Source organism: Gymnogyps californianus, chromosome 18 (genome assembly GCF_018139145.2).
Source record: "Gymnogyps californianus isolate 813 chromosome 18, ASM1813914v2, whole genome shotgun sequence".
Lineage (NCBI taxonomy): Eukaryota > Metazoa > Chordata > Aves > Accipitriformes > Cathartidae > Gymnogyps > Gymnogyps californianus.
Window position 1 is genome coordinate 8,141,632 of NC_059488.1, and position 25,220 is coordinate 8,166,851.

A 25,220-nucleotide genomic window follows, 5' to 3' on the forward strand; every position below is an offset into this window, starting at 1 on the left:
GCGCCGGCATAGCAACGGGAAAGGGGGCGTGGTGGGCAGCCCTCCCCGTTGCCACGGCAGCGTGGGGAGGCAAGGCCTAAATCCGTACCGCCCCCTCGGGACCCCGCCCCTCCCGGGACCCGGGGCGCTGCCCCCCTCCCCTCCCCGCCCCGGCGGGAGGCTGATCCCGGGGGATCGCTCGACAGCAACCACCGCATGCCGGCTTCCAGAGACACAGCCAGCACCGCACAGCGCATCAGAGGAAATAACAGCAACCGACATTTTCCCTTGAGGAAAACAATGCTAATTATTGTAACAAACCGATCAGACGGTGTTTCTTTGGGATGGGAAATTTAATTAACAAACATACAACAGGCTTTTTGTTTATTATTAAGTTGGGAAGCCATGGCAGTGCCTGCCCCACAGGCCGGTTTCCTCAGGCGCTGGACAGCGGTCGCACAGCCGGGTCAGGCCATCGGACAGTTCGCTCCGCAACCGTTGCTCACTGACCCCCGCAAGCAGAACCTCCATCCCCAGGCTGCGAGGACCAGCTGCCTCGCTCTCACTTGAAGCCAGCTTTTTTCAAGTCCTCTGGCAGAACCCGGCCTTTCTTCCGGGCCCTGGCTTTCTTCTTCTCTATCCTATCCTTCTTCTTCTTCTGAATGTTCTTGCGACGCTTTTCCTGCCGCTGTTGCATCTTTTCCACCACTTTTTCTGTCCGCTTCTCCCACTGCCTCTGGCGTTGCGCTTTACGCTTCTCCTTACGCTTCAGAGCTTCTTTCAGACGCTCCTCGTTGTCACGAATCTTCACGCCTTCCGCCTTATAGAGAACATTTGTCCATTTCATCTTGTTCTCTAGCTCCTGAGCTTTCTTCTGGTCCTTATCCTTGAGTTCCTCCAGCTTATTCTTCCTGGTCTCAAGCCTGCTCAGCAGCTGCTTGTAGTTTTTGCCCGTCAGAGGAGTGATATTGCCTTTCACTGCCTTCCTCTTCTCTTTCTTCTTCTGGATCTTGCTCAACTCATTCCCTTCGTGGACTTCGACCCTGTTGAAGACAATCTCAGCTGTGCTCTCCTCCTTTTTGCTTTCTGGCTCTACTGGTACCTCCTCAGTTTCTTTCTTCTCCATTTTTGCCTTCATCTTCAACTCCTTTCTTCGGCGCTTCTTTCTCTCTCTCTCATACTTCCTTCGCTGCCTCTTCTCCAGGACTGCAGGGGGTAATTCTTTCCCATCATCCTAAGAAGAAGGATGGACATGAATCAGGAGCCTCAAAGGGATAAAGCAGAATTAAAAGTGGGACGTCCTCAAGTTCCTGATTTCAAACTTCTAAGAAACGCACTACTTGTGACAAGAAGCTGTGGGCTCAGCTTTTAGAGATACTAAACACAGTAAAGGCATTTCAAACCCTTTACTCTCACCACCCCGCAGCTATGTTCCCTTTCAGGCTCCTAGTGCTTTCCTAGTGTTTTTCCTCAAACCCTGAGCTTTGTAAGATCGTAGTCTTGTCCCCACATCCCCTGGGAGGCTAGGGAGAATTTATATTGCACAAACACGCATATGGATACATATTATCATACTTGTCCAGAAGCTTTTTTAATCTTCTCATGTAGTCTCTGACGCAAGAGATTCATTGCAGAAAAAGAAGGGGAACCCAGTTCACTTTTGCTCCCTGAAAATGAGAGGAAGAAAATAAAAATACTTAAAAGACAGCACTAGCTAAACAGAAGAACTTTTCATGGCTACAGGAAAAGCTCCAAGAACTCTTTAGATGCTGTGAATAGAATGGAAAGTCTAGAGTTTCTATTTTCCTTGGTTTCTTTAGAATTCCTCCTTTTCTATCCATATTATCATTCAACACTGCCAGCCAGAGTGGCCTGACATGCCCTGTGGCTGCCTAACAAGCCAGAAGACAAGTACCAACCTAGTGGAAACAAAGACGCCAAGGACATCTTTTCTTTGTGATCAGGCTTTCCAGATTCATAATGGAAAGCTGGCCTGGCATGACAGAGATTGCTTCCACACAATAATTCCCAGAAGTTACCGAAACCCATAAAAAGTCTGTAATTCAGTTTAAACACTATTTCCAGAGAGCCACCCAGTGGTGACGTTACACATTTATGTACATATGCAAAAGCTTTTAGGGCACATGGAATAAGCAAAGATGTTTTCAGTTCAACTGAACTTCTCAAAGGCTTTCCAAACTATACATGCGTGAAGCAACCAAAAAGCAGCCACCTCAGCTCAGGTAACTTTAAGACGATGGCAACACTGGTATTCTTACCTGTAACCAAACTCTCATTTCTGCTCTGTGTAACACCCTGTGGAGATGATTTGCTGGCTTGAGGGGCTGCTTTCTGTCCTGGAGTAGGTTTATTGGTATTAGAGACGACCTGTTTGACTGAAGGAGCGTTCGTCTTCTCAGCTTGCTTCCTGGGCTTCTTTCTTTTCTTTTTCTTGAGCTGTCTGCCAGCATCCTCAGGCTGGCCTGGCTTAGACACTAGAAGACAAAACCAAGTTACACAAAACAGGACAACACTACATTCCCACTTCATAACATTCAGTTATTACTGAAGACTAAAGTTCCACCGTTGCAATGGCATATCTCAATCTTCAAAAATCACATATTTTAGGATTTTATTTAAATAGACCAAACACGCCTGCACACTTCAGTAAAATCCCAGTTCTCCCACAACCAATCACCACGTGTGCAAAAGCGAACGGAGGCCACCGACTCCCAGGGCTAACAGCGCAACGTGCTCAGGAGCCTCCTCTTTCAGCAGAGGTGGTTTTTCCTTAAAAAACGGCACAACGCCACTCCCCCGGGCCAAGCGCCCCGTGGAGGCAAGCCTGCCGCAAGCCCGCTACTCCCACAAACCGGCCGGGAGGGACAGAAGCCGAAGCATTACAGCTCCATTACCGAATTTGCTCTTCCGCGACTCCGGGGCGCGCTGCACGCAGACCTTCCTCGCCAAGCCCTGCAGGTAGGAGTCCCGGGCGGCCAGGCTGGTCATTATCGCCCCGGGGTGGCCCGCCCCTCGGCGGGCGCTGCCCTGCCCGGCTCCCTCACCGCGGACAGGCCGCAGAGCCCCGGCCGGGCCCGGGACGCGCTGTCCTCTCCTCACAGCACCGTGAGGACCGCGGCATCCTCGCCGCGCCGCTCCTCCGGCAGGAAGTGACCTCAGCGCGCCGGGCAGGAAGTGACGGCAGCGCGACGGCCGCGAGGCGGGCAGGAAGCGGCGTGAGCAGGGATGGCCGGCGGCGGAGCGGGCAGCAGGAGCTCGGGCCCCGGTGAGCCGCCTCAGCGGAGCGCCCGCCGGGGCTGCCGCTGGCATCGCCACAACCAGCAAGGGCCGCGGGCCCGGCGCCGAGGCCCCCGTGAAGCCTCGGGGGTGCCCCGGCCAGACAGGAGGCGCTCGGGCCTCCTCTGGAGCGGCTGCGCGTCGCCCCGCTGCCCCCGTTTACCTTTGGCCGCCACCGCCGTTCCCGGAGCCACCCGCAGGTAGTCCTCCGGTTCGCCCCTGCCTAGTGAGGCTCCGATCTGGAGGTCCCGAACCCGTATTTGCGGTGAGCGGGTGGGAGGGGACAGACCGGTACCGGTTCAGCCTGCGGCGGCCAAACCTGTGCCTGCGCGGGGTGCGAGGTTCCCGGAGCAGCGCTGAGCAGCAGGGCGCTGAAACCTGACAGGTTCCACGATGGCTTCTGTCGGGGCCTGGGCAGGAGCGCAGCCCCTCCGCAGCAAGAGCTGCAAGGAGTGTGGGTTTTCTTCAAAACCCGTGGGGGAACACTCGTCCTAGCGCATGCTCACGCTTAACGCCGTCATATTTTCACAAAGCCTTGTGGCTGAAAACACACGCTTTAAAAATTATACAAAAGAGTTAGTTTTATTAAGCCACCTAATTACAAAAATAAATGGAATGGAAGAAAAATAAAACAAAACATAGACCGAAATTCACAACCTAAGAAACGAGACGTTACAGCAGAACGCTGGGGAAGCTCGGCTCCGCTGCTGGAATGCACCCGTGGCTCTGCGGTGCCCACGACACCGAGCCGTCGTGACACCAAGCCGTCGTGACCGTATTCCAGTTCAACTACACCCCCCCTCTCAGCTGCACGGTTCGAGTCAATGGAGAACAACCGCAAAGGGAAAGGGCAGAAGCAGCGCCGAGCTGCTGAACAGCTGCAGACAAAGCACCAAACGCGTTTCTTTGGAAGGAAACGGTGAGAGTAACCGAGTATCCCTCACTGCTCCGTACATCCCAGTCATCTCAAGATGTTTTTATTAGACAAAACTATTAGCCAGCATAAACGCTGGCTTCATGTTAGCTCAGGCTATGTTAATAGAAAGTTTCTGTGTAAACACTGAAAAAGGAATCGGACTAACTAAAGCGTGTCACTGCTTTTATCTGCGGCCTTGAGCAAGTGGCATCATGAATACCTCGGTCCGATTCCTCAGTTTGCCCTTTCCTCTTCAAAAGGGAGAATACTGCTCTTCGGTGAGGGTCTCCTGAGAGCCTCCTCCCAAACAACTGCTAGCAAGAAGTTCAAGTTTGAAGCACTCTGACAGTGAAGACTCCTGTGTAAAAAATACTACCAGATTCTTACTCTAAAGTAGAATGGAGGTTGTCAGATGCCATCCTGAGAGAGCTTTAAAGCAGCCAGAATGTCAATAACCTTGGGAAGCAGGGTGAAAACCCCAGAACACTCACTGCCCCCACATTTGGCTCAAGTTTATCCCAAACAAATTCAACTCCCAACACTCCAGCGTGTACTTACTGAGATTCACATGGAAACAAACTGGGTTTCTAATGAACTCCACACGTAACTACCATGTAAAAGCAAACCTAACTCTAACTTGTTAGAACAATCAACTTTGTATTTACTTAGCACGTTCTCTTAAGGGAGAGGAACACTCATGGCAATGTCCTGGGGCTGGAGAAAGCATTGTGGCTATCCAGTGAGCAGAAACCCGCAAACACAGCTCCAGTGCCTTCTCCTGACAGTGGGAGAAGCTCGCTCAGTACAGCAGGTGGAAGACTTCCAGCAGCGCAGTGCCACCAGGAGGAAACACGTTCAGCAGCAGAGGATCCTCTTCAGGAGTGCTCCGTGGGGCCTGCCCCGTGCCCGTTCACGTGAGGGTGCGATGGGGTTGAGCTCTGGGAGGTAGCAACGCTCTGCTCTGCTGTGGCAGCTGTCAGAGGCATGGCGAGGCTTTCGGGGGACAGCGTGGCAAAGTCTTGTCTCCAGTAGGCTTCGCACAGTGGAAGATCATTGCTGTCACACAGACTGTAGCTTTCCAGAACAACCAACCCCAGTAAGGAGAGACAGCAGGTGCAGTAAGAGAGGAGGGGAGGGAGGGAAAGGGTGGGGAGCAAGACAGAAGCAAAGCATTAAGAAAATGGCAAAAAAACGTTCATGGATGTAAGGTCTGTGTTCACAAATTCATCGGAAGTCTTGTGACACTGGCCTTCCCCTAAGGTACCCTTAAGGGCTGGTCTTGAACCTCACGGGCCTGGGGAGGATCAGGGGAATTTCAGAGACAGAACTGTTGCTACAAACTGAAACAGAGGCTCAGTTCTCATCTAGATGCTCTACGTCCCTGAAAAGATCTGGGCAGAAGTCCTGGCACCCCAAAGATGGGAGTTCTGCTACTGATTTGAATGAGGCAAAGACCTCACCCATAATTATTTTACTTGGAATTAGATCACAACCTATGTGAAGAAAAAAACAGAAATCCTGCTCTAAATTTAAGTTCAGCAGAAAAGCTAGCACAATTGTTTTAGGGCCTGCCCCTGCCATGATAAAGAATAAATCTGTTTGCACCCTTGCCCTTTCAATAAAGTGCTCCACAGAACGTCTGGGTCTTCTATTGAAGCTCCCCAGCCTGATTATAAAGTACTGATGGCTCCTACCATTTTCAGCAGAACCTGAGCTAGCTGTTCTTCTAAAAGCAGCTTGCTGGATTTGAGCACTGTAGACTATAGAGCTGGATCAACCAGCAGTGTGGGAAAGTCATGTTTTTAAACAACTGGCTAATTCTTGCCTGTGCTCTGAGGAAAACACAATGTGGAAGGGCCAAAACTAAAAAGAAAAACGATGGAAGAAACTGGAACAAAACCAAAACAAATTCCAAAGAGAGGAAGGAGCTGCACACACAAGAGACACCCAAGACAAAGTGAGTGCTGGAGCAGAAAGCAGCTTGCGTTCAGAGTAAAACAAACCCAGTGGGTCAAGTGATTTTGTTGTTGCAGCTTTATTTACATTTTTAATGTATGGACTTGAATAGATGCTTAGGGAAATATTTTAAGTGTAGAAATATGAGACACTTCAAATTGCACAAACATGAAACATGTTGAGATCTAACCCCACACTCAAGACAGCTCCTGTGATCTCAGAGGAGGGAGCAATGGAACATAAATGCAAGTTTGGGGTTCAGGATGAGAGAAGGCAAGCTGGACTTGGAGTTACCACTTTGGGGAATAAGCACACAAAGCACTAGTTGCAAGCATCTACTTTTGAGGTCTTTTCTGGCAGCATCACCCAGCGTTTTGCAGTAGAAGTGAGAAGGCAGTGGATACAGGTTTTGTATCTGGGGCCTTTGTAAAATCCCATGGAAGATCACCCTTCCCGACAGTCCCCAACACACAGTGAAGCTGGGTTCAATTAGCAAACACCTTCAGGACTGAACCAGAACTACAACTCCTTTTCTGTCAGTCTTAGACCTCAGGCCATGATTTCCAAGGCCACAGCTTCCACCACATCTTGGTGGGTGAGTTACTAAGAAAATTTTAGCTGCGTCAGAAGCGTAACTGCTGCTCCTGCCGTCCCAGTTCAAACAGTTCCAAAAGTCTAAGCTTCGCCTCTCACGTAACGCTCCTCAAAAGTCAGGGTGAATGAGCAGCTACTGCACAGCCCACAACAGCACTGGCCAACCTGCTACTCTGTCCTTTGACTGAGGGTCTCAGTGCGTGGAAGGGACTTCACTACTCCCTCTTGGGGCATGCAGCCAGGTCTGTGCGCAGAGGAACAGCTCTAGGAAACTACTTGAACACAGGGACTGAAAGCAAAGATTCCTTCAGAACAATCTACTCAGCTTTAGTTTCAAGGACCTGCTTTCAGGTCTCCTCATCAAAACCCCCATGTACACATAAAAAGCCTAGCCATGAAACCTGACCCTACACCTCAGGCACATCCTATTCGTTACTCACTGTGGGCAAGGGGCTGCCTCCTAAGCCCCATTAGCACAATGGCAGTGACAAACGCTGCACAGGAGACACTCCCTTCCACAGGCTCTTCACAGCCGTGGGGAGCAGTGCACAGAGACCAAACAAGCTACACAGCACGGGGCAGCTCTCAGCTCTGCAGCACCTGGAGGTGTGCTGCTGCAGGGAGCTCACTTTTCTACAGCCTTCCCTGGAAGGACAACCTAAAATAAACTAACCAGTGACCTTCAGGGAAACTGGAGCATGGGAGAGCAGTTTGGCAGGATGGCTGTATGGAACCCATGTCCTGGCCTCGCGGGACTGCACACCTCTTCATAAATCCTGTGGGATCAAGCCCCACGAGAAAGTAACAGATGGTGCAGAGAGGCAACCCCAGCTGGGCTCCCAGGAGAGCACAGAATGCCCGTTTGTGGGCAAACCGGCTATTGCATTTACAGCCATTTAAACATGATTATCACGCTACAACTATGTGACATAACAGAAACCCTTATTCCTCACATTAGACAATAAGGTTTCATTAAAAATATCTTAGTACTCTAAATATAAAAGGACTTTGAATAAATCACTGTTTCTATATTTACACACACAATTTCTTTGGTGCAGAAAAAGACAGGAAAGAGCACAGGAAGGGAGTAAGTGCTAAAAGCAAATAACTAAGTGCTACATGATATGAGGTTTCAGTGGAGGGATCATAGCTCTGTAGAGTTGCCAAGTTTCCTCACCTCGTGACCACTCTTATAAGAAAGAGCACGAAGGCAAATCCATTTGGTGTATGCCAACATTTGTGCTTAGATGTTAGTTCTGTTACGAAGGGTTGCTCTACATGGCATCTGGTGCCAGGCAGGTGAACAGACCATGCCAGCATGGTCAGAACCCCTTAGCCCAGAAGTTAAAGCTACTGACACACGGTGGTGGCAGTCTGGTGGCAGTGTGAGAGAAGCACGTCTGGTACATGTGAGGCACTATCATCCCACGCCGCATCGCTTTGGATAGAGCTCACTGCTATGCTGTATGCAGCCTATGTAGTGGATGCACCCCTGACCTATCAGGGTCTGGACGGGTCCTTGGGTTTGCGACCACCACTCTTCATTTCTGAGATATTTCTAGAATCCCTTGCCACCCCCCCAAAAAACTGAGTAAAAGTTTGAAAAACAACTCTAAACTTTTACGTCTAGTTTTCTTCCAATGTCATAGCAATTCCTAAGCTATGTCATATCAGTATCTTTTTACTCTTAAAATACGTATATTACCCATAAATAATGGCCTAATTTCCAAAGATATTGAGCAAACAGGGTTTTAGTTGACTTAGCTGTGGTTATAGGCATTCAGCATTTTTAGAAAGAAGGGAAAGGCAAAAATAGAAAACCTGGTCATTAAAATTCTAAATAAGGTTTTCAAAAGTTAAGTTTTTGTTTAGAAGTCATGGCATTATTGCACTGACTTCACTTAGCTTGGACAGTGCAGCCAAAATAATCAGGTTCTCATTTGTTTTCTCCTGCTTTCATTTACTGCATCATCAACTAGAAGTGCTGGAGTGCATGACAGAAATAAAAAAATAAAGTGTTTGAATTCTCTAAAGCCTGTTTTCTAAGAGTCTTTTAAAAATATTAAAAATCCCACAAACAAATCAGTAATAAGTCTTCCATAGAAAATCCTATCATAATACTTCATAATCCAATGAAACTGAGCAAGTCTTTTTTGCTCATTTCAAATGTTCAACCCAATAGGACTCCAGGCAGCTGGGGGCAGTGGACTACAAGGGAAAAGGCACAATGTGTAACCAGGTCACTTGTGAAAGAACTCACCACGAAGACGTGGTGATCTCATCTAACATGAGGACCCAGCTCAGTAAGCTCGTCTCTCCAGGGAGAGAGACAGAGGCTCCTCCAGAGGGGTACTCAGACAGAAGCCTATACCCCCAAAGAAATTCAGCTCCTTTTACAATGGTTACAAAGGAAGCCTAAGCAAATTATCTGTCAAATCTAGCCAACTAAAGCAGGCACCTAGAGTTGGATGCTGTGAATACCTCCTTCACCATGACATTTATACCCTGTAGGGTATCTACAAGGAAAAGGCAGTTGCTTTAGTTGCAGAAAAAGAGTCTGACCTAATTAAAAACAGGAGTGAAATTTTGTTGGGAACATTCTCAAGACCTGTACTCTAAGGACTACTTGTTTGTCTGGGCTAACTACCCCAAAAGGGCTGGAATCATAAGGCAGAAGTCCGCTGCCCTATTTGTACCTGGAAGAGTAATATTCTTCTTCTAGCTCGTACAGGTCAATGGAGATCTCATCTCGTAGTGCAATCAACTTCTTGTCACATTCCTCCTGCAAGCTTCTCAGCTGCTGGTTGCGCTGGTTGATAGCTTCATTCACAGAGGGGAAATCATTGAGGATCAAGAACTGCTTCAGGTCAGACACAAGTTTCATCAGGGACTCACCAGCTCGGACCTTGTAGCAGGGAGAAAAATCACATAGCACATAGTATATCAAAACACTGCTTTGCTCCAATTCTAAAACAAGATCTCCCAAGCTGCTCCTTCAGCCCAAGCCCTGAATAAAGTAGAAACTCCCAGGTTACATGAGGATTTTGACAGAAGCCTGTAGCTGACAAGCCAGGCTACCCAGCCTTCCCCAGCCACCGCAAATATCAGGTTATTCTTCTAGCAGCAGTCCTCATGAGAGTTATAAAGGCTGCCCTAGACGCAATAATGAACGCAACAGTACCTGAAGGACGTGCTGCCTACTGACTTGAACAGCAGATGCTACTCACAATGTTTGCAGCTCTGACATGCATCTCATAGTTATCTTGTTCACCCTGGGTTGCTCGAGACACTTGAGTTTCATCCTCAATCTAAAGAAAAAAGTATACATATCCACCTTTACATACTAAAATCCTGACAGATGATTACTACATTATAAGGCAACTCATTTCAGTTCAGTCCACACCTGGAATCCCTGGGGCGGCCTCTGGACTCTATGGCACCCGCATATCATCTTTGCTACCCTCCCCGCCTGCTTCTGCGGTTCTCCCCCGTTCAGCAACACCGCTTCGCTGCCCGCAGGGCGGAGGCAGCAGCCGGGGAGAACTGACCGCCGCCCGCCCTGGGGAAGGAACCCTCTTCCCTCAGGGCCGCCCTCGGGGGAACCGGGAGAAAGGTGCCCCCGCCGCCCCCCTCAGGGCCGCCCCCTCTCCCCTTAGGACCCCTGCTCTTCCCTCAGGACTCCTGCTCTCCCCTCTGGGCCCCTGCTCTCCCCTCAGGGACACCCGTCCCTCCTCAGAGCTGCCCCCGGGGAAAACCCGCCCCTCTCCCCTCAGGAGCCCGGGTGCTCCCGCGGGCGCGGCCCCCTCCCCTCGGGGCTCGGCTACGGCCCAGGCCCACCTTGGCCGTCTTGATGATTTCGGTGAAGTTGTCCATGATGGACTTGACGTCGTCCTTGAGGCGCTTGTTGTAGGACTGCAGCAGGGTCTCCTTGCTCTGCGGCAGCACCCGCTGCTGCGCCATGGCGGCCCGCGCCCCTTCCCCGCCCCTCTCGATTGCCGCCCCCACCCCGGCCCCGCCCCGCCGCGCGCGACGCCGCCGTCCTCTCGCGAGACGTCGCGCCCCATAGATATTTCCCAGCATGCACCGCTCCGCCTTTCTCTTCCTTAGTCCAAGATGGTGAGTGGCGGCGGGAGCGGGGCGGGGGCTGGGGTCATCCGCTGCCATCCGCCTCCATCGATGGGTCGCGGTCCGGCAGGGAGAGCCGCGCGGGTGCTCGGTAGCCTGGGGGGGCGGCGGAGAGGTGTTTCGTGCCCGGTTTGCGGTGACCGGAACCGGTCCGGGGCAGGCCGGGTCTAGGCCTACCCGTCCGCAGCGGGGCAGCCACGCAGCGCGGCGCCGCCTGGCTCGGGCTGCTGGGAGCGGGGCAGCCCTGCCAGGCCGCAGCGTTTTTCCCGGTGCAGGGCGGATCCTGGGCCGGGCTCGGTGGCCAGTGGCCCGCGCTGGGGGTGTCTCGGCTGCCCGGTGTCGGGGAGCGCTGGGCTGGGGCGGTTGCTGCTCGGCCGAGGAGATCAACACGCGGTTTTAAACGGCGTCCCTCTTTGGGAGGTTCATCAACGTTTTAAAGTCAAATCGAAGGATTTGCTCGCTCTGGAAAAGCGAGGCTAGGCTGGGAGGCTGCCAGGCTGGTGAAATGCCTGGGAAAATGCGTTTCCAAGGTGGATCTAAAGTTCTTATAAGTACACGAGTATTGGAGGCAAAAGAAGGAAGAGTGTATTTCTTACTTGCAGCCGAAAGGAAAGAAGGCCAAGGGCAAGAAGGTGGCACCAGCCCCTGCTGTAGTCAAGAAGCAGGAGGCCAAGAAGGTTGTCAATCCCCTCTTTGAGAAGAGGCCCAAGAACTTTGGCATTGGTGAGTAAGTGGATATTCGGGCTACTCGCTCACGGGTTTTTTTGGTTTATGGACAGACATCTAAATCGTAAACCAAAGTGCATTGTAATAAAGCTGTGGAGTGGAGAGAGTGATGAAGGCAGTTGCCTTGCTGCCTGCAATTAAGAGCTGTCCTTCATTACGTATATGAAGGTGTCTGGACAATTTGCTGAATTTCCTATATTACAAAGATACATTATACGATTCTGTTGTGATGAGTCTTGCCCTTTTGCATGTAGTGTGGCAAATCAGTTCAGACTTCTGTAGTGGCATTTTTGTACGGTGTGCAGATGATGTGAAAGAATATTTGCTATCTGAGTGACAGTGCTGACATATCACCACCAAGATCACTGATGCACTCGTGCCTCTTCCATGCTGTTGCTCTGTGGGTTTGGGACAGCTTTGAGTTAAAGTCTGTATTTTTAGGACAGGATATCCAGCCGAAGCGTGATCTCACACGTTTTGTGAAATGGCCGCGCTACATCAGACTGCAGCGCCAGAGGTCCATTCTTTACAAACGCTTGAAGGTGCCTCCCGCCATTAACCAGTTCACTCAGGCTTTGGACCGCCAGACAGGTAAGGATGTGCCCCACAAAGTTCTCTTGACTTGGGTCCTTAATGGGATATGCCTCAGAGAAGAGAACAGAAACCGAAATAACACGTAACAAAGGTAAGCTGGAGAGTATCTTTGCAAGCATTTTAGGGAGGCTTTAGTAGTAACTGGGGTGATGTCAACAGCAAGCCGCTGTCTGAATTTGCTGGCTTAAGTCTTGATAGCTGCTATGTACTTTGAAAAGGTAATAGAAGATTCCAAAGCTCCTACTTAATGACCCAAACCCCGGGTTATCTTAACTGCATGTTTCCATCGGAGTCCGTTCTTCCAGCTTGATGTAGAACCACGTAGGGTTCTTTTAACTGTGTGAACGGATAGTTTGAGAAATCTGTATGAGTGCAGGCTTTGGGGTGAAAGCCAGCATCCTGCAGGCTGACATGGAAATGGGGGAAGAAGGGACGTCAGGGTCTTCTGTGAAACGAGTGAATAGTCTTTTCCAGGTGACAGTGTCTATGCAAGAAACTTTCAGCCTGTGTAGAGTAACTCTCTCGTAGATGTTGCCAAACAAGTTGCTTGTTTTAAAGGAGAAAGTGCACCACCTTTAACCCTAATTGCCGTAGGGGTCCACAGGCATTTCCTCATCCAAACAGTGAAGGAGCTCTCACTGCCAACAGAGGTGCACGTAGAGGTAAATATGGGCTCTAGAGGCACTCTGCTAGCTCTGCTCTTGCGCTGTGCAAATGATGCTAACTTTTTGCTGTCTAAATACACTTGATGACAACCACCAAGATCGCTGATGCACTTCAGTATTTCAAAAAGTAACGCTTAGATTTTCAGGTCGTGCAACTAACTAGTAGATGTTCTGTTCCAGCTACGCAGCTTCTGAAGCTGGCGCACAAATATAGGCCAGAAAATAAGCAGGAGAAGAAGCAGAGGCTGCTGGCTCGTGCTGAGCAGAAGGCTGCAGGAAAGGGAGATGCGCCGACCAAGCGGCCACCGGTCCTCCGAGCAGGTAACTTTGTACATGGACTTGGCTGCTTGCATATATGGGAGCGTGGTGCTTTGTTAGAGAGAAAACTGATGAGTTGCTCCAACCAAACAGGATTGGACAAGCTATTGCAATGATGTATGAATTTCTTCACCTGAGCTCAAAGTGAAGAGCAAAATAGACGAGCTTTTTAACCCTGAGCTTTAGCAAATTGTCCATGGGATATCCTCTCTGCTACTGAATGGATGTGAAAAGTTTTCAGAACTTTCATAATGAAGCTGCGCTGTGAAATCTGAGCTGGTTGTATGAGACTTACATGAAAGTTCTGAAAATAGACTGAGCAGAATCAAATCTTACCTGTAACTTGTTTTTCAGGTATTAACAGTGTCACAACTCTCGTAGAGAACAAGAAAGCTCAGCTTGTAGTTATTGCCCACGATGTAGACCCCATTGAGGTAAGCGTACTCGCTGGTACAGGTTACAGGCTACCTGCGTAACTTAAGCTGAGATCAGAACTGGGCTTGGGGTGAAAATGCATTTTAGGACAAATCTATTGCGTGAAAAGAGAATGCATAAAAAGAGGTATTTACCAGAACTAGAATATTTATGCATGTTCATAGTTGTCCTGGTATTACAATGAGGCTTGGCCCTTGCAATGATGTATGAATTTCTTCACCTGAATCAACAATGAAGAGCAAAACGAGCTTTTTAACACTGAGCAATTGCCACAGCCCAGGCTGACTGAGAGAATAAAAAGATGTTCTCCCTCAGCTACACAGCACACTCCCTTTCTTTTCAGCTGGTGGTCTTCTTGCCCGCTCTGTGCCGCAAGATGGGAGTGCCATACTGCATCATCAAGGGCAAAGCCAGACTGGGGCGACTGGTCCACAGGAAAACGTGTACCTCTGTTGCTTTCACCCAAGTTAACCCGTAAGTATTCTGTGTGCTGGCTTGATTCTCTGTTGTGGAGATAGCAAACTTGGGTCTCTATAGTAGTAAAACTAAATAAAATACTGCCTCTGTAATATGTAATATAGATGGCCTTTTGCATTAAGAGCTCTATCGGATCCTGAAGATAGAGATTACTTTGGCTTACCAAAATGGATGGTTACTCTAAAATATGTAGATGGAACTATTAACCTTAATCTGAGCAGTACAGGTTCCTAAAGCATTGATGGTTGGAGTGGTTAATGCTTTGCAAACGATGCCTATGCTTAACCTGAAAAATCACGTTGCCACTACGAGCTCTTAAATCCTGAGGCAAAAGATTTTTGGAAAATGTTAAACTGAGGCTCTAAAGGAACTAAAACTCTCACCAACAGGGAGGATAAGGGAGCCCTGGCAAAGCTGGTGGAGGCTGTCAAGACCAACTACAATGACAGATACGATGAGGTAAGATTCTCTGTGCTGCTCGCCTTGTCTCTTAGTTCATACTGTTAACATCCCCAAAAGCTTCCCAGTGAAATGCAAATTATTTCAGTCATAGTGACATCAGCTTAAAGCCTGTTGGGTGTGTTGTACCCAGATTTGCTTATGATGTATCCAGATTCTTTACCTGAGGGTGGGGTAAAATGTGAATGCTGTCACCAAGTTACAAGTAAATGGAGCTATCACAGGGCTAGGATTGTAGAGAGGACAACAGCTTCTGCTAGGCTCAACTCCATCCCCCATATGTGATGGCTGAATCCAGCACCATTCATGGGGAAAGATTTTAAACTCTTGTATCTCTGCGCTGTCCTGAAACATAGTTCACCGCTTGAAATGTGTAGGACTTTCTAGCTGAGGGAGCTCTTCCCCTTGTGCAAGTTGATTGAATGACGTAGTAAGAGATTGTATGAGGCATCTAACCTGTTCTCCCTTCTTTGCAGATCCGTCGTCACTGGGGTGGTAACGTCTTGGGTCCAAAATCGGTGGCTCGCATTGCTAAGCTTGAAAAAGCAAAGGCAAAAGAACTGGCTACAAAGCTGGGCTGAAGATGTACTGGATTGCTACCGTGTTTTCTGTACATAAAGAATAAACCCCCAGATTAAGTTTCAGTGGTCTCTATTAATGGGAGTGTTCCAGGCAGTGGGCAGCACTTTAGCATTGCCTTCCATCAGATGATTGAATAGCGCTGCACAGAAACAGTTGCATAGAGCAGGTTATTACTTTACTTGGAACAACTGCCCTCAACTACTAGTCCTATGTTGTAATTGCTCTCTGAACACATAGCCCATCAGTGGCAGCTCAGCTGCACGTGCTGTGTGATTATCAAGTTGAATGGGCTAGGCTAGTTCCGGCTTTAAGCCTAGCTTGCTTATGCAAGTATCTCTCAGTTGGAAATGGCTCTAGATTATCTCCATTAGTACTTAGACTTAGTTACAGTATGGGTTATATAGGGTGTTACTACACTTTACCAGGCTAACCAGACGGGGACCTCCTTAGGTCTGTAACACTTCTTCCAGGGCAGGAAAGGTCAGTGAAGGCAGGCTGAAGTGGTGGGGGAAGAACCTAGACCTTCCTGTGCTTCTCTTCTTTCCTGGCTGCTGACTTGGCATTGTGGCATTGTGGGAGTCTCCCAAGCTTGCTATGGCTCCAGCTGAGGTAGCTGCTGCTTGTTTTTGCTAGCCCTCATGGTGTTCTTGCAAAGCCACCGCTGCCCTACCCAGCCAGACTTGAGTATCCACAGGAACCTTTAATTCAGGTCTGCCACTGTTAAGATGTAGGACACACAACGCAAGTCACAAGGCAAGCACCTATAGGCCCTCTATTTATTCTGATGCAACTGCTGTGAACCACTCCTGACCTCAGGAATGACTACTTGGTACACAGAAACTTTGATTCACAAAATCCCTTGCTGTCTTTTGGAAAATAAAGCAGTGGAGAAGTTAAAACTTTGTAGCTTACATTTTTCTGTTGTGGTTGGTTGTATCCTTGAGATTTCTGGTGAAGCTGATTTATGCGGTAGTCTCAACAGCCACTTACAATTTTGAAGTTCAGTGCTCCCAAGCTGCAGCCAGAGTCACGCAGGTAGGCTCAGAGTCTGCATCGGTTGCTTAAATTCTATTTGCAGCTTGATAGCGGCACAGGTTTACTGAACGTGTTGCCCTAAAACTCTGGTGCTTCAGTTATTCAGGACTGATCAGACTGCTGTCTCCTAGAAAAGTCTGCTCTTGACTGTAGTACAGAAGAGATTAGCCCTTCCCCTCACAGAGGTATCTTTTGTACAAATTTTCTGTACCACAAGATTGAAGTTGCAGCACATAAGCCATACCTATGAAAGAGAACAAAACCAGGCGTTTACACCTTCTTCTCAGGATGGTCTGGACCTCCCCAAGTCGGCTGCGGTGCAATAAAACACAATTATTTGAAATCACTGTGCAAATGTTACTTAGGTTAAAGCTTTAGGCTTTTGCAGTTGAAGAGCTCATCCAGGCTCACTGATGCAGGAAGAAGAGTGCCAGGCAAAGCTTTACATTCAAAAGAAGCGCACGGAAGGTCAGTCAAATGCTGGCTGGGTAACTCACCAGGTGATGATGTACTGCATGTGCTCGTTTCTCAGGCTCACTCTGGTCTGGCCTCCGATGGGCCCCCCTGGGACTGTGCTTCCTATGGGTACAACACAGCGCACGAGTTAAATCTCTAGTCTGCACCGCGTAGAGCTGCCCTTGCTGTGAGAAACGGGATGAAGGCGGTCAGCCGTGTGGATACCCTGCTCCTCTTCCTCAGGCAACCGTGTTCCCAAGTTACCAGCAAAGCCAGAGCTGTGGGGCAGGCGGCCCTACAGCACGTGGCTGGTTGTGCTCAAGGCATCGAACACCACCTGCATCTCTTCTGAGCACGCTACCGTTCCCCAGTGCTGGCTGCCTACCACCTTCAAAATAGTAGACCTAGCAGAGTACACAAAGAGAAGAGAAAGAAGCAATACCTTGTTGGACTCGATAATCTTGAAAGTCTTTTCCAACCTACGTGATTCTATGATTCTACCTTTCCAAGTGCCCAGGGGAAAGAACTAACTGAATGGAAAGCAGGGGGAGACCGATGTAAATTGGACGTGGGGTTGGGTTCCTCTGTGACTTACTGAAATCTGCATCGATAAAGATGGGCTCAGCGCCGGTCACCTTTGCCATAGCCTCCAGGTCACGGTAGTGCCAGCGGTTTTTCTCAATGTTATTTTCAGGCACAAAAGGTTTCCGGGTTTCTGATAACCTCACCACCCCAGTGAGATCAATTTCACCTTCAATCTGAAGAGAAGTGCAGAGGAGAAAAAAGGAATCTTTCAAGGTTCATTTCATATTCTGGCATACCAGGTCCTGGTAGAAAAATAGGGCACTTGCTGGGTCTGATTATAAATCAAGTGGTCGTGCCCTGCAGTGGGGCAGTGCTGTAACATAGCAGGCAAAAAAGCAGATCAAGAACAGCTCCTTGTTCGTAAAAAACATTATTTACTTAACAAAAGGGTGGGAAGAAAAGGTTTGCCTTCTTTGAAAAGTGCAATGACTATTCAAGTAAGCTCCCATGATGCTGAACGTGGCTACTGCCTTTCTGGGTTTGTCAGGAGTGCCTCTGGGCAATCAAAGGGCAGAAAGCAATACGCAGCATTCCCTGTATCCCCCTTACCTGTCCCTTCAGCCTGGTCTCCGGTTTCAATTTCTTTTTGGGCACAAATCCTCGGTTGACTAAAATCGTGACCCTAGAGTTACATAAAGAAGTATGGCTCATGAGTGAAAGGAAATTTATTCCTGCTGCTGCCTAGAACTAAGTACCAAAGAAAGAAGCAACCCGTATGTTTGGTGCCACTTTTTTTGTCATCTGAGTACACGTTATAGGGGAATTTAAATACAATTTCAAATCAAGCCTCAGTGACCGAACAGACTGAGAGAGATGCCTTTTAAGGGAGAGGGAGCGATTTATATAAACCCAACCACCATGATTCAGTTTTTCAAAACAGAAGTGAGTTGCTCCCACGAACCATGACTTTCATTAACTTACCCCAGTTCTGTGCAGTAGAAAGGAGTAATGACATTTGCTCCATTTTCCGGGTGGGATGTCAGCCGCCCAGCTTCTCTGGCTTCTCGCTCAGGGTCCACAAGTGACCGTGGCAAAATATAGAGCTCCTTGGAGTGGTCAAAATGCCCTCGGACCTTTACAGGTCTGTACTCCAATTCCTTCAATTCCATGGGGCTGCATGGAACAAGATGAAAACAAAATCGTGGCTGCGATAGGCAAATCAAATTAGGGGATTTTACCGCGGGATTCTCCTTTTCCCTAACGGTTCACTCTAGAGCCAGTTGGCAAACAGAAACAGAAGACAAACACCTCATGGAATAAGCAGCTGGCTTAACATTTTATTACTATCACAGCGAATCAAATCGAGATGATCATGAGTATCCAGAGAACAGTTCTTTTCCATGATACCTGTAACCCAGTGCCACTTCAGTGGCACACGCAGCTGATCAGCAGGTGGATACGCTGCATGTGCGTCCAGCCAACAGGGAGCATTTCTTTCCCATCCCAGACCATGAAATGAACAACTGAACTGTTTTGACAGTTGTGCCATGTGGCCAAGTGACCTTAAAAATCTCGCTCATATCTGACACAACTGCTCCACGCTTGGGGCAGGGTCTGCTGTTGATCCAAGACTCCCTGTTGCAGGAATAATCCCTTTGGGACATTACAGACACCAGCTACCGAGTCCTCCTTCTCCAGGAGGATTACATATGGTATGAACTACATATCACATTCTCCTGAACAGAGATTCATCCTTTTACATGCATTTAGAGTATCCCACAGGGAGGCGTTCACTTATTCTTTTACTAAAAATAGGAAAATTAAAGGGGTGTCTATCTTTCTAATTTGCTTGCACGCCCTGATTCCCATTGCATTCCTTCATTTTCATGCAGTTTAGTTTAGCATAAGCTCATTAGTGCAGGGACCACATCTAATATCCCCAGCACACTGTCAGTGCTCTGTAGACAATAAACTATCTCAGCTTCCGTACTCTAATGTCAGAGGGATGGGCTCTGATGTAATTCTTGACGCCAGTTGTGCAATCAAATCTAATTTCCACTTTCGTCGCTGAACCTGAAAGTACACAAACACAAAAGTAATTCCTTACGGTAGAACAGAGCAATGTAATAACCCCAGCAAGCCTTAAAATCTTTGTCATAAGTTTCTCCTCAGACCTGGCCTAAAACAGGGTAATTGAAGATACAGAAATGGAGACTACTGACTTTAATTTGAGGAAATATTTATACTGAAATACAATTGTAAAAAATAAGAATCTCTCCTTTAAAGACTTACAAATGGACACTTGGAAAACAGAAAGGTAAAATAACAGCAAATCTTACCCTGTATGCAATTTGAACTAGATTAAACAGCCAAAGATGGAAAAACCTGACAGCCCTCAAGTGCTCATCTCTTGAAAAAATGAAGTATTGATTTGTACCTGCCAAGTGCCGAGACAGAAGGCGGTCAGAGGGACCAGGAAAAGGCCCCATTTGAGTAAGATGTCCTCTCCAGATGTGTCAGCAGCTGTTGCAGAACTTCGTGGTCTGCAGAACCTCAAACAAACATCTAGAGAAAAACAGAACGAGGAACAGGATTTGTACAGGAGAGGAGATGCCAAATTCCTGCAGGAAATGTCACCTCTTGGTATGAGGTTGAAACAGGGCAGAAGCCCAAGCAAATCTTTTCTTACCTTTAGTCTGCTGGACCAGACCAGAACCTGCTTTAGTTAGGGGATACCCAAAAAATGTTCTTCTGATCAAGCAATGTGATACCTACACGAAGTAAGAAAGATCCTTTGTAGTGTCTCTGCTTTGTAAAATTTGTATCTAGATGATAGCTGTTGCCTCAATGATTGCATGAAATTTTGTTTACCCATTGATGTAAGTCCCATCTGAGCACCTGCCTGTGAAACACTACAGCTTAGGTTATAATTAAAAAAAAAAAAAAAATCGAATTCCAGTTACAGAGCTGACTATAGCACAGCAAATGATCTTTCCCTTTCCATCCACGCTATCAGCAAGCGTACACACTATCTTAATTTGTTCTTGAAATTAATGCCAGCCGAGCACCTGCCCTTCCCGCCATGCTGCAGCGGCACAAAGACACATTTACAGCCTTTTTGCCACCGATTCCGCTCACTTTTAGCACCATTTCGCCCCGCGCAGTGAAACCGGTCCCCACACCGCGACGCGGGGTGGACGGGGACGACGACACCAACCCACCGCAGCCAAGGCCCGGGCCCCGGCAACGGAAGGGCGGCGGCTGGCGAAGTCCGGCCGCAGGTACAGCGCCGAGCACCGCGACGGGAGGACAGGCCCCGGACAGGATCGGGGCCTTACCCGGCTCCGGCCCGGCCCCGCTTCCCTCAGCCCTCACCCGGCCCGGCTCCCCTCAGCCCGGGTCCGGCCCGGCCCCGCTTCCCTCAGCCCTCACCCGGCCCGGCTCCCCTCAGCCCGGGTCCGGCCCGGCCCCGCTCCCCTCAGCCCTCACCCGGCCCGGCTCCCCTCAGCCCGGGTGCGGCCCGGCCCCGCTCCCCTCAGCCCTCACCCGGCCCGGCTCCCCTCAGCCCGGGTCCGGCCCGGCCCCGCTCCCCTCAGCCCTCACCCGGCCCGGCTCCCCTCAGCCCGGGCCCGGCCCGGCCCGGTTCTCCTCAGCCCTCACCCGGTCCCGGCGCTCCCGCAGCAGCCGCGGCCCCGCGCGCAGCAGCAGCCTCCCCGTCGCCATGGCAACGCCGCCACCGTTCCCGGCACCGCCACCCGCCTCCGGCCCAGACAGTCCCGGCGCGGGCAGGCAAGTAGGCCCCTCTCTAGCCGCCCCTCTCTATGGTGCCGGCGGCTCCCCGGCGTGGCCGGCACCGGAAGTAGAGGCGAGCTCCTGTCTGGCGGCGCCTCTCTATGGCGGGGCCGGGGCCTGTTGGCGGCGCGGTCGCGGCCGCGGCTGCGGTGCCCGAGGCGGAGCGGCTCTTCCTGCGGCAGCACCCGCTCCTCAGCCTCGCGGAGCCGGGCAAGGTGGGGCTGGAGCCGGGCCGTGCGGGGCTGAGGGGCGCCTTGAGGGCCGGGGCCGCCTCCCTGAGGGGTTGGTGAGGGAAGGCCGGGGCCGCCTCCCCTGAGGGTGCCGTGAGGGGGGACGAGGCCGGTTGGTAGCAGGGCGGGGAGGGCACCCTAGCAGATGGGCTCGGCCCCAGTGAGGTCTCTGGCCCGGAGGCTTTTCTCCCACTGTGGAAGTCGGAGGAGGGCTGGGGAGGAGGATGCTGGTGGGAGCCTGAGGTCTCTCCTGCCATCCCCAGCCCTGGGGTAATCCCCTGGGCTCCCCTGACCAGACATCGTTTTTCTTCAGGTGAGATGCAGGCTGACAGGACACGAGATGCCATGTCGGCTGTCGGAGCTGCAGGCTTATACTAATGGCAAGAAGTATCAGCGGCTGATAAAGACAGCCAGAGAGTTTGACTATGGCAAGTTTGAGCCCCATATAGTGCCCAGCACAAAGAATCTGTACGTATTCTTCCTCCTGTGTGTTATGCTTTACGCTTTGTTCAATATCTCAGACATAAAGTGGTTGAGCTTTACAAAGTTCTTGAGTGTTCATGGGTTTTGGGAGACTGGGGAAGTCTTTTAAATTATCAACCTTCAGCACAGTGCTTATAAGTGAAAAGTTATTAAGTAATAGCATACTTAAACTCTGTTGCTGGCTCTTTCTTTCTTTCTTTCTTTCTTTCTGTGTCTGTCAGACACCAGCTGTTTTGCAAGCTCACTCTCAGACACATCAACAAGTTTCCAGAGCACGTGCTGCGTCATGTCCAAGGGAAGCGCTATCAGAAGGCCCTAAAAACATGTAAGTAGCTTTTCTGAAGATACAACCAGACAACTTTTTTCCCTGAGCTGTTGAGATTCCAGTAGATCTACATGACAGGAGGGAGTCAGTTTTCTTTAGATTGACAGTAATGTACTGCTGTTGCTGTGTGTGCTCCTCAGCTAGGAAGGAAGATCCCAGATGTAGGCAGCGATCGGCCTCTAGCAAATACCTTGGAACATCCTTACTTGAGAGGAGCAGTTCTAAAACTTCCCCAGAGAGGGTGGTTCGCATGTCCAGCACAGTCTCTGTGTTAACGTCTTTCCCGTCCTTCATGGTCCATACTATTGCTGTAGATTACATGAATGTACATTAGAGTTGGAGCTTGACATACTTTTGAGTTGCATTTAATATAAGCTAGAGGTGGAAATGAAAAGGACTCGGGTGACTGGGTGGCCTTGCGAAGTGCTGCTCGACCCCTTGCGCTATTAGATGAGGAGTGCCAGAAGGAAGGAGTGGAGTACGTCCCTGCCTGCTTGCGACAGAAGAAGCAGCGGACGCAGCACCCTGACGACCAAATGAACGGGAGGAGGCAGCCTTACAGCAAAGAGGAATTCTGGGAGCCAAAGTCCAGCGATGAGGGTGGAGAGGAGACAGACGACAGCATGAGTGACCTGTACCCGCGTGAGTAAGAACATTGGTATCGTCTATGTCCCAACGGGAGTTTGTCAGCTAATTTTCTCCCGGCTTCTTTATACTGCTCCCTGCTGCTCGCGTGCCGGAGGCATGTGACTTCCATCCAGGGGGGGTTCTTGGGTTTCGGAAAAGCTTGACACTGCCAAATAAGAACTGGCAGTTATCAGTAAGTAATAACCAGCGTTGGATCACATAAGGTGTGAGGGGAAGGATACAAGATCCACTGGGATTTGCTGCTTTAGGTATCTCTGCTTTCCTCATTTCTCAGCGAGTCCTCGAGTCTGACAGAAGTTGGTCAGGCCGTTGTGCTGACTTACATCTGGAGGCGCTGCCTTGCTGTAGGAGAGCAGAGGTGCACCACCACGGAACCACCTGTGCTGAACCATTCCCACAACGGGGCTAGTGAGGGCACCAGGCACGTTTCTAATAAAGCACCAGTGTGTTTATTTCCCAGGTATTTCAGTAGTTGCACATATACACTCAGAGACTGGAAGCAGCTTGGCAAATTGCCTTTAAGATGCCCTCAAAGTAAAGTCAGGGGGAGGCAGAGCCTGTGTGCGCAAGGAACTGATTCTGAGCTAACTCTTTGCATTTTAGCTGCACTCTTCTCAGAAAAAGGCCCAGCAGCTCCACAAACCACAAAGGGCAGCGATGACTTTGCAACAGACAGCGAGGATGACGGGGCCAAGCAGAATGGTGACGTGAACGGAGAGGACGGTGGAAGAACGGATGTCAGCAGAGCGGTTGGCAACAAAAGGGGAAAGGTGGGAGTCACGCTGCCGCGTGCAGCAGCAGGGGAGCGTGGAACTGGGATCCCATCCTGTAGGTGTTTGATCTATTCCTGTCTGAGAACCAGCAGAAGGTGCAAAGCTGTTCAGGAGAATAGACTTTCCCCGTGTGCCAGCCGCTGACTCGCATCCTGAGGTGCGAATTACTACCAGTAAATGTTTATCCTGTCTGCTCTAACTAGGGATGTTCCTGCCTGTATAAATATCTCATCTTTGGCAGGATCCTGCTGCATGCTGTCGTCACAGGGAGACCGAAGCGTGTCTTGTGGGTTCTGTAATCTTCTACCCCATACACACACAGACACAAGTTAAACCCTTTTGAAGTCACAGGGTCCTTCTAGACCCTTTTTCTGCCCTCTTTGGAGGAGCTGGCCAGGTCCTGCCTTACAGGAGACACCCTGATCCTTGTCAGGTTGGGAAGCAGGTAGATGTTACGTACATAAAGATGGATAAACCTTTAACGCTCTAAGGCAGCCCCTGAGGAAGGGGCTGGATGCTTTATAACTGTATCAAACTGGAAAGCAAAGGCTGGATGAAGTTTAGGTTCATTTCTACGGGGAGACTGTCGCAGTTTGTATCTAACATACGCCTGTCAGAGAAAGGGGTGCTAACGGGCAGGGTAGGGCAAGGAAAGATCCTGGCTGGCTCTGTGACCAGGGCTGGGCTTGTTCTGTCTCTGTTGGTAACGGAGACCACGTGCAATTTCTCTTCTTTAAGCTAATCTTGGGCAGGGCTGGATTTGGGTTTTGGAAATACACCGATTAACTTTTTTTCTCTGCAGAAACAGTCAGGCCCTTTAAAGAAGAAATTCAAGAGTCATCATCAAAAAGCCAAGAACTTCAAGAAAGCAACCAACGGCAAATAAATTTTATGATAAAATAATTAAAACAATTAAATATTGTTATATATTTAATAATAATTTAAAACAATTGCTGTTGTGTAGCAATTCCAGAGGGCGCACAAGGCTGGCTGAAGTGTTTGCCCATTCTAGTGAACCACTACAGCTGGGGAGGGGAATAGCAGGGTGGAATTAAGATATATTCTAACGAACAGCCTCGAGCCACCCCCCAGCCCCAAGGGAAGGATGATGGCTACAGTCGAGCACCGGCAGCCCAGTGCTTGGACCTCCTTATGGAAAGATGGGTTTCAGCAGGTGGGAGAGAAAACACGCAAGACCACTAAGCAGCATTTCCAAGTAGCCTGTCTGCAGAGTGTCACCAGTCACACACGCCAAGTGGATACAAAGATGCCATTGTTTTATTTTGATTGTTTCCAAAAATCAAAACATTTTCAAACACAACTAAGGTACAAAATACAGCATAAAATGAGAATTTATACTTATTTCTTTTTCCACATAGAAAGCAAAAATATATTCAGAATGAATTCCAGAACACTTTGCAGAGCCAATTGATAGCTGATATCCTGCTTGTGAGAGCTTCTCAGCCACGGGGAGAGGTCACTGTATTTTTGGGAGATGCATGAATACAGCAGTGCATGTAGGGAACCAGAATCTTCTGCATCAGGACTCACAGTAAGTCTGGATATCGCGCTGCCTAGAAATACCTTACAATGCCCTCCACCTAACTGAGCGCCTTTAGTACTGAAATATTTCTGCTGCAAGGGACAGTATCAGTTCCTTTTCTGGGGTCTTGTGTTGGAAAGGGGACTTGATTTTCACAGAGGAAACTGGTCAATATTTCAGACTAGTCCATCATCCAGCTCCTTAGTTAGACAGGACACAAAGAAGTTGAGACAGTCAACTTACGGGCTACTTAGAGGAGTTGTTTCTATCATTGCATTTATAAATAC

At 49.4% G+C, this 25,220-nt stretch overlaps 5 protein-coding genes and 4 non-coding genes across 13 annotated transcripts; 6 read left to right on the plus strand and 3 right to left on the minus strand.

Moving 5' to 3' along the window:
- Positions 1-319: 319 nt before the first annotated feature.
- Positions 320-3,055, minus strand: SURF6 (surfeit 6). Its single transcript, XM_050907949.1, has 4 exons — positions 2,895-3,055; positions 2,259-2,474; positions 1,555-1,646; positions 320-1,213 (listed from the first exon to the last, which is right to left on the minus strand). Exons 1-4 carry the CDS (start codon positions 2,986-2,988, stop codon positions 542-544), a joined length of 1,074 nt encoding a protein of 357 aa, XP_050763906.1. The 5' UTR covers positions 2,989-3,055; the 3' UTR covers positions 320-541.
- Positions 3,056-3,820: 765 nt separating this feature from the next.
- On the minus strand, positions 3,821-10,702 carry MED22 (mediator complex subunit 22). 3 transcript variants are annotated; one of them, XM_050907861.1, is made up of 4 exons: positions 10,580-10,702; positions 9,970-10,050; positions 9,439-9,647; positions 3,821-5,260 (listed from the first exon to the last, which is right to left on the minus strand). In XM_050907861.1, the coding sequence occupies exons 1-4, from the start codon at positions 10,700-10,702 to the stop codon at positions 5,068-5,070; spliced, it is 606 nt and encodes a 201-aa protein (XP_050763818.1). In that variant the 3' UTR covers positions 3,821-5,067. The 3 variants fall into 3 exon arrangements, with proteins under 3 accessions (XP_050763818.1, XP_050763817.1, XP_050763819.1); XM_050907860.1 differs by having other exon boundaries at positions 3,821-5,266; XM_050907862.1 differs by lacking the exon at positions 3,821-5,260 and having other exon boundaries at positions 6,169-9,647.
- A 118-nt stretch (positions 10,703-10,820) lies between these two features.
- RPL7A (ribosomal protein L7a) lies at positions 10,821-15,185 on the plus strand. Its single transcript, XM_050908155.1, has 8 exons — positions 10,821-10,858; positions 11,436-11,590; positions 12,035-12,184; positions 13,033-13,173; positions 13,525-13,604; positions 13,949-14,079; positions 14,472-14,541; positions 15,018-15,185. The coding sequence occupies exons 1-8, from the start codon at positions 10,821-10,823 to the stop codon at positions 15,120-15,122; spliced, it is 870 nt and encodes a 289-aa protein (XP_050764112.1). The 3' UTR covers positions 15,123-15,185.
- Positions 11,894-11,966, plus strand: LOC127023872 (small nucleolar RNA SNORD24). Its single transcript, XR_007767490.1, has one exon. It is a non-coding gene; the product is annotated as a small nucleolar RNA SNORD24 (small nucleolar RNA).
- On the plus strand, positions 12,897-12,962 carry LOC127023873 (small nucleolar RNA SNORD24). Its single transcript, XR_007767491.1, has one exon. It is a non-coding gene; the product is annotated as a small nucleolar RNA SNORD24 (small nucleolar RNA).
- On the plus strand, positions 13,278-13,354 carry LOC127023871 (small nucleolar RNA SNORD36). The gene has a single exon (XR_007767489.1). It is a non-coding gene; the product is annotated as a small nucleolar RNA SNORD36 (small nucleolar RNA).
- Positions 13,800-13,872, plus strand: LOC127023865 (small nucleolar RNA SNORD36). Its single transcript, XR_007767484.1, has one exon. It is a non-coding gene; the product is annotated as a small nucleolar RNA SNORD36 (small nucleolar RNA).
- A 508-nt stretch (positions 15,186-15,693) lies between the features above and the next one.
- LOC127023582 (surfeit locus protein 1) lies at positions 15,694-20,868 on the minus strand. 3 transcript variants are annotated; one of them, XM_050907760.1, is made up of 9 exons: positions 20,800-20,868; positions 19,829-19,910; positions 19,577-19,704; positions 19,130-19,212; positions 18,121-18,312; positions 17,749-17,821; positions 17,210-17,372; positions 16,656-16,737; positions 15,694-16,402 (listed from the first exon to the last, which is right to left on the minus strand). In XM_050907760.1, exons 1-9 carry the CDS (start codon positions 20,860-20,862, stop codon positions 16,336-16,338), a joined length of 933 nt encoding a protein of 310 aa, XP_050763717.1. In that variant the 5' UTR covers positions 20,863-20,868; the 3' UTR covers positions 15,694-16,335. The 3 variants fall into 3 exon arrangements, with proteins under 3 accessions (XP_050763717.1, XP_050763719.1, XP_050763718.1); XM_050907761.1 differs by lacking the exons at positions 15,694-16,402; positions 16,656-16,737 and adding an exon at positions 16,989-17,018; XM_050907762.1 differs by lacking the exons at positions 19,130-19,212; positions 19,829-19,910; positions 20,800-20,868 and having other exon boundaries at positions 19,577-19,626.
- Positions 20,869-21,032: 164 nt separating this feature from the next.
- Positions 21,033-24,438, plus strand: SURF2 (surfeit 2). The gene is made up of 6 exons (XM_050907736.1): positions 21,033-21,146; positions 21,475-21,629; positions 21,866-21,969; positions 22,420-22,611; positions 23,221-23,387; positions 24,193-24,438. Exons 1-6 carry the CDS (start codon positions 21,033-21,035, stop codon positions 24,274-24,276), a joined length of 816 nt encoding a protein of 271 aa, XP_050763693.1. The 3' UTR covers positions 24,277-24,438.
- Positions 24,439-25,220: the final 782 nt, after the last annotated feature.

Excerpts from the sequence above, each read along its gene's own strand:
- LOC127023582 (XM_050907760.1), bottom strand. The coding sequence starts at position 20,862 with ATGGCGACGGGGAGGCTGCTGCTGCGCGCGGGGCCGCGGCTGCTGCGG. Across the intron at positions 19,911-20,799 it reads TGCGGGAGCGCCGGGACCGG|GTATCACATTGCTTGATCAG; the intron begins GTGAGGGCTGAG and ends TACTTCGTGTAG. Across the intron at positions 19,705-19,828 it reads TCTGGTCCAGCAGACTAAAG|ATGTTTGTTTGAGGTTCTGC; the intron begins GTAAGAAAAGAT and ends GTTTTTCTCTAG.
- RPL7A (XM_050908155.1), top strand. The coding sequence starts at position 10,821 with ATGCACCGCTCCGCCTTTCTCTTCCTTAGTCCAAGATG. Across the intron at positions 10,859-11,435 it reads CTCTTCCTTAGTCCAAGATG|GCAAAAGAAGGAAGAGTGTA; the intron begins GTGAGTGGCGGC and ends CGAGTATTGGAG. Across the intron at positions 12,185-13,032 it reads GGCTTTGGACCGCCAGACAG|CTACGCAGCTTCTGAAGCTG; the intron begins GTAAGGATGTGC and ends GTTCTGTTCCAG.
- MED22 (XM_050907860.1), bottom strand. The coding sequence starts at position 10,702 with ATGGCGCAGCAGCGGGTGCTGCCGCAGAGCAAGGAGACCCTGCTGCAG. Across the intron at positions 9,648-9,969 it reads ATGTCAGAGCTGCAAACATT|GTCCGAGCTGGTGAGTCCCT; the intron begins GTGAGTAGCATC and ends CCCTGCTACAAG. Across the intron at positions 5,267-9,438 it reads GAAGAATATTACTCTTCCAG|CTACAGTCTGTGTGACAGCA; the intron begins GTACAAATAGGG and ends TGTTCTGGAAAG.
- SURF6 (XM_050907949.1), bottom strand. The coding sequence starts at position 2,988 with ATGACCAGCCTGGCCGCCCGGGACTCCTACCTGCAGGGCTTGGCGAGG. Across the intron at positions 1,647-2,258 it reads AAATGAGAGTTTGGTTACAG|GGAGCAAAAGTGAACTGGGT; the intron begins GTAAGAATACCA and ends TCTCATTTTCAG. Across the intron at positions 1,214-1,554 it reads TTAAAAAAGCTTCTGGACAA|GATGATGGGAAAGAATTACC; the intron begins GTATGATAATAT and ends CCTTCTTCTTAG.
- SURF2 (XM_050907736.1), top strand. The coding sequence starts at position 21,033 with ATGGCGGGGCCGGGGCCTGTTGGCGGCGCGGTCGCGGCCGCGGCTGCG. Across the intron at positions 21,147-21,474 it reads GCCTCGCGGAGCCGGGCAAG|GTGAGATGCAGGCTGACAGG; the intron begins GTGGGGCTGGAG and ends GTTTTTCTTCAG. Across the intron at positions 21,630-21,865 it reads GTGCCCAGCACAAAGAATCT|ACACCAGCTGTTTTGCAAGC; the intron begins GTACGTATTCTT and ends TGTGTCTGTCAG.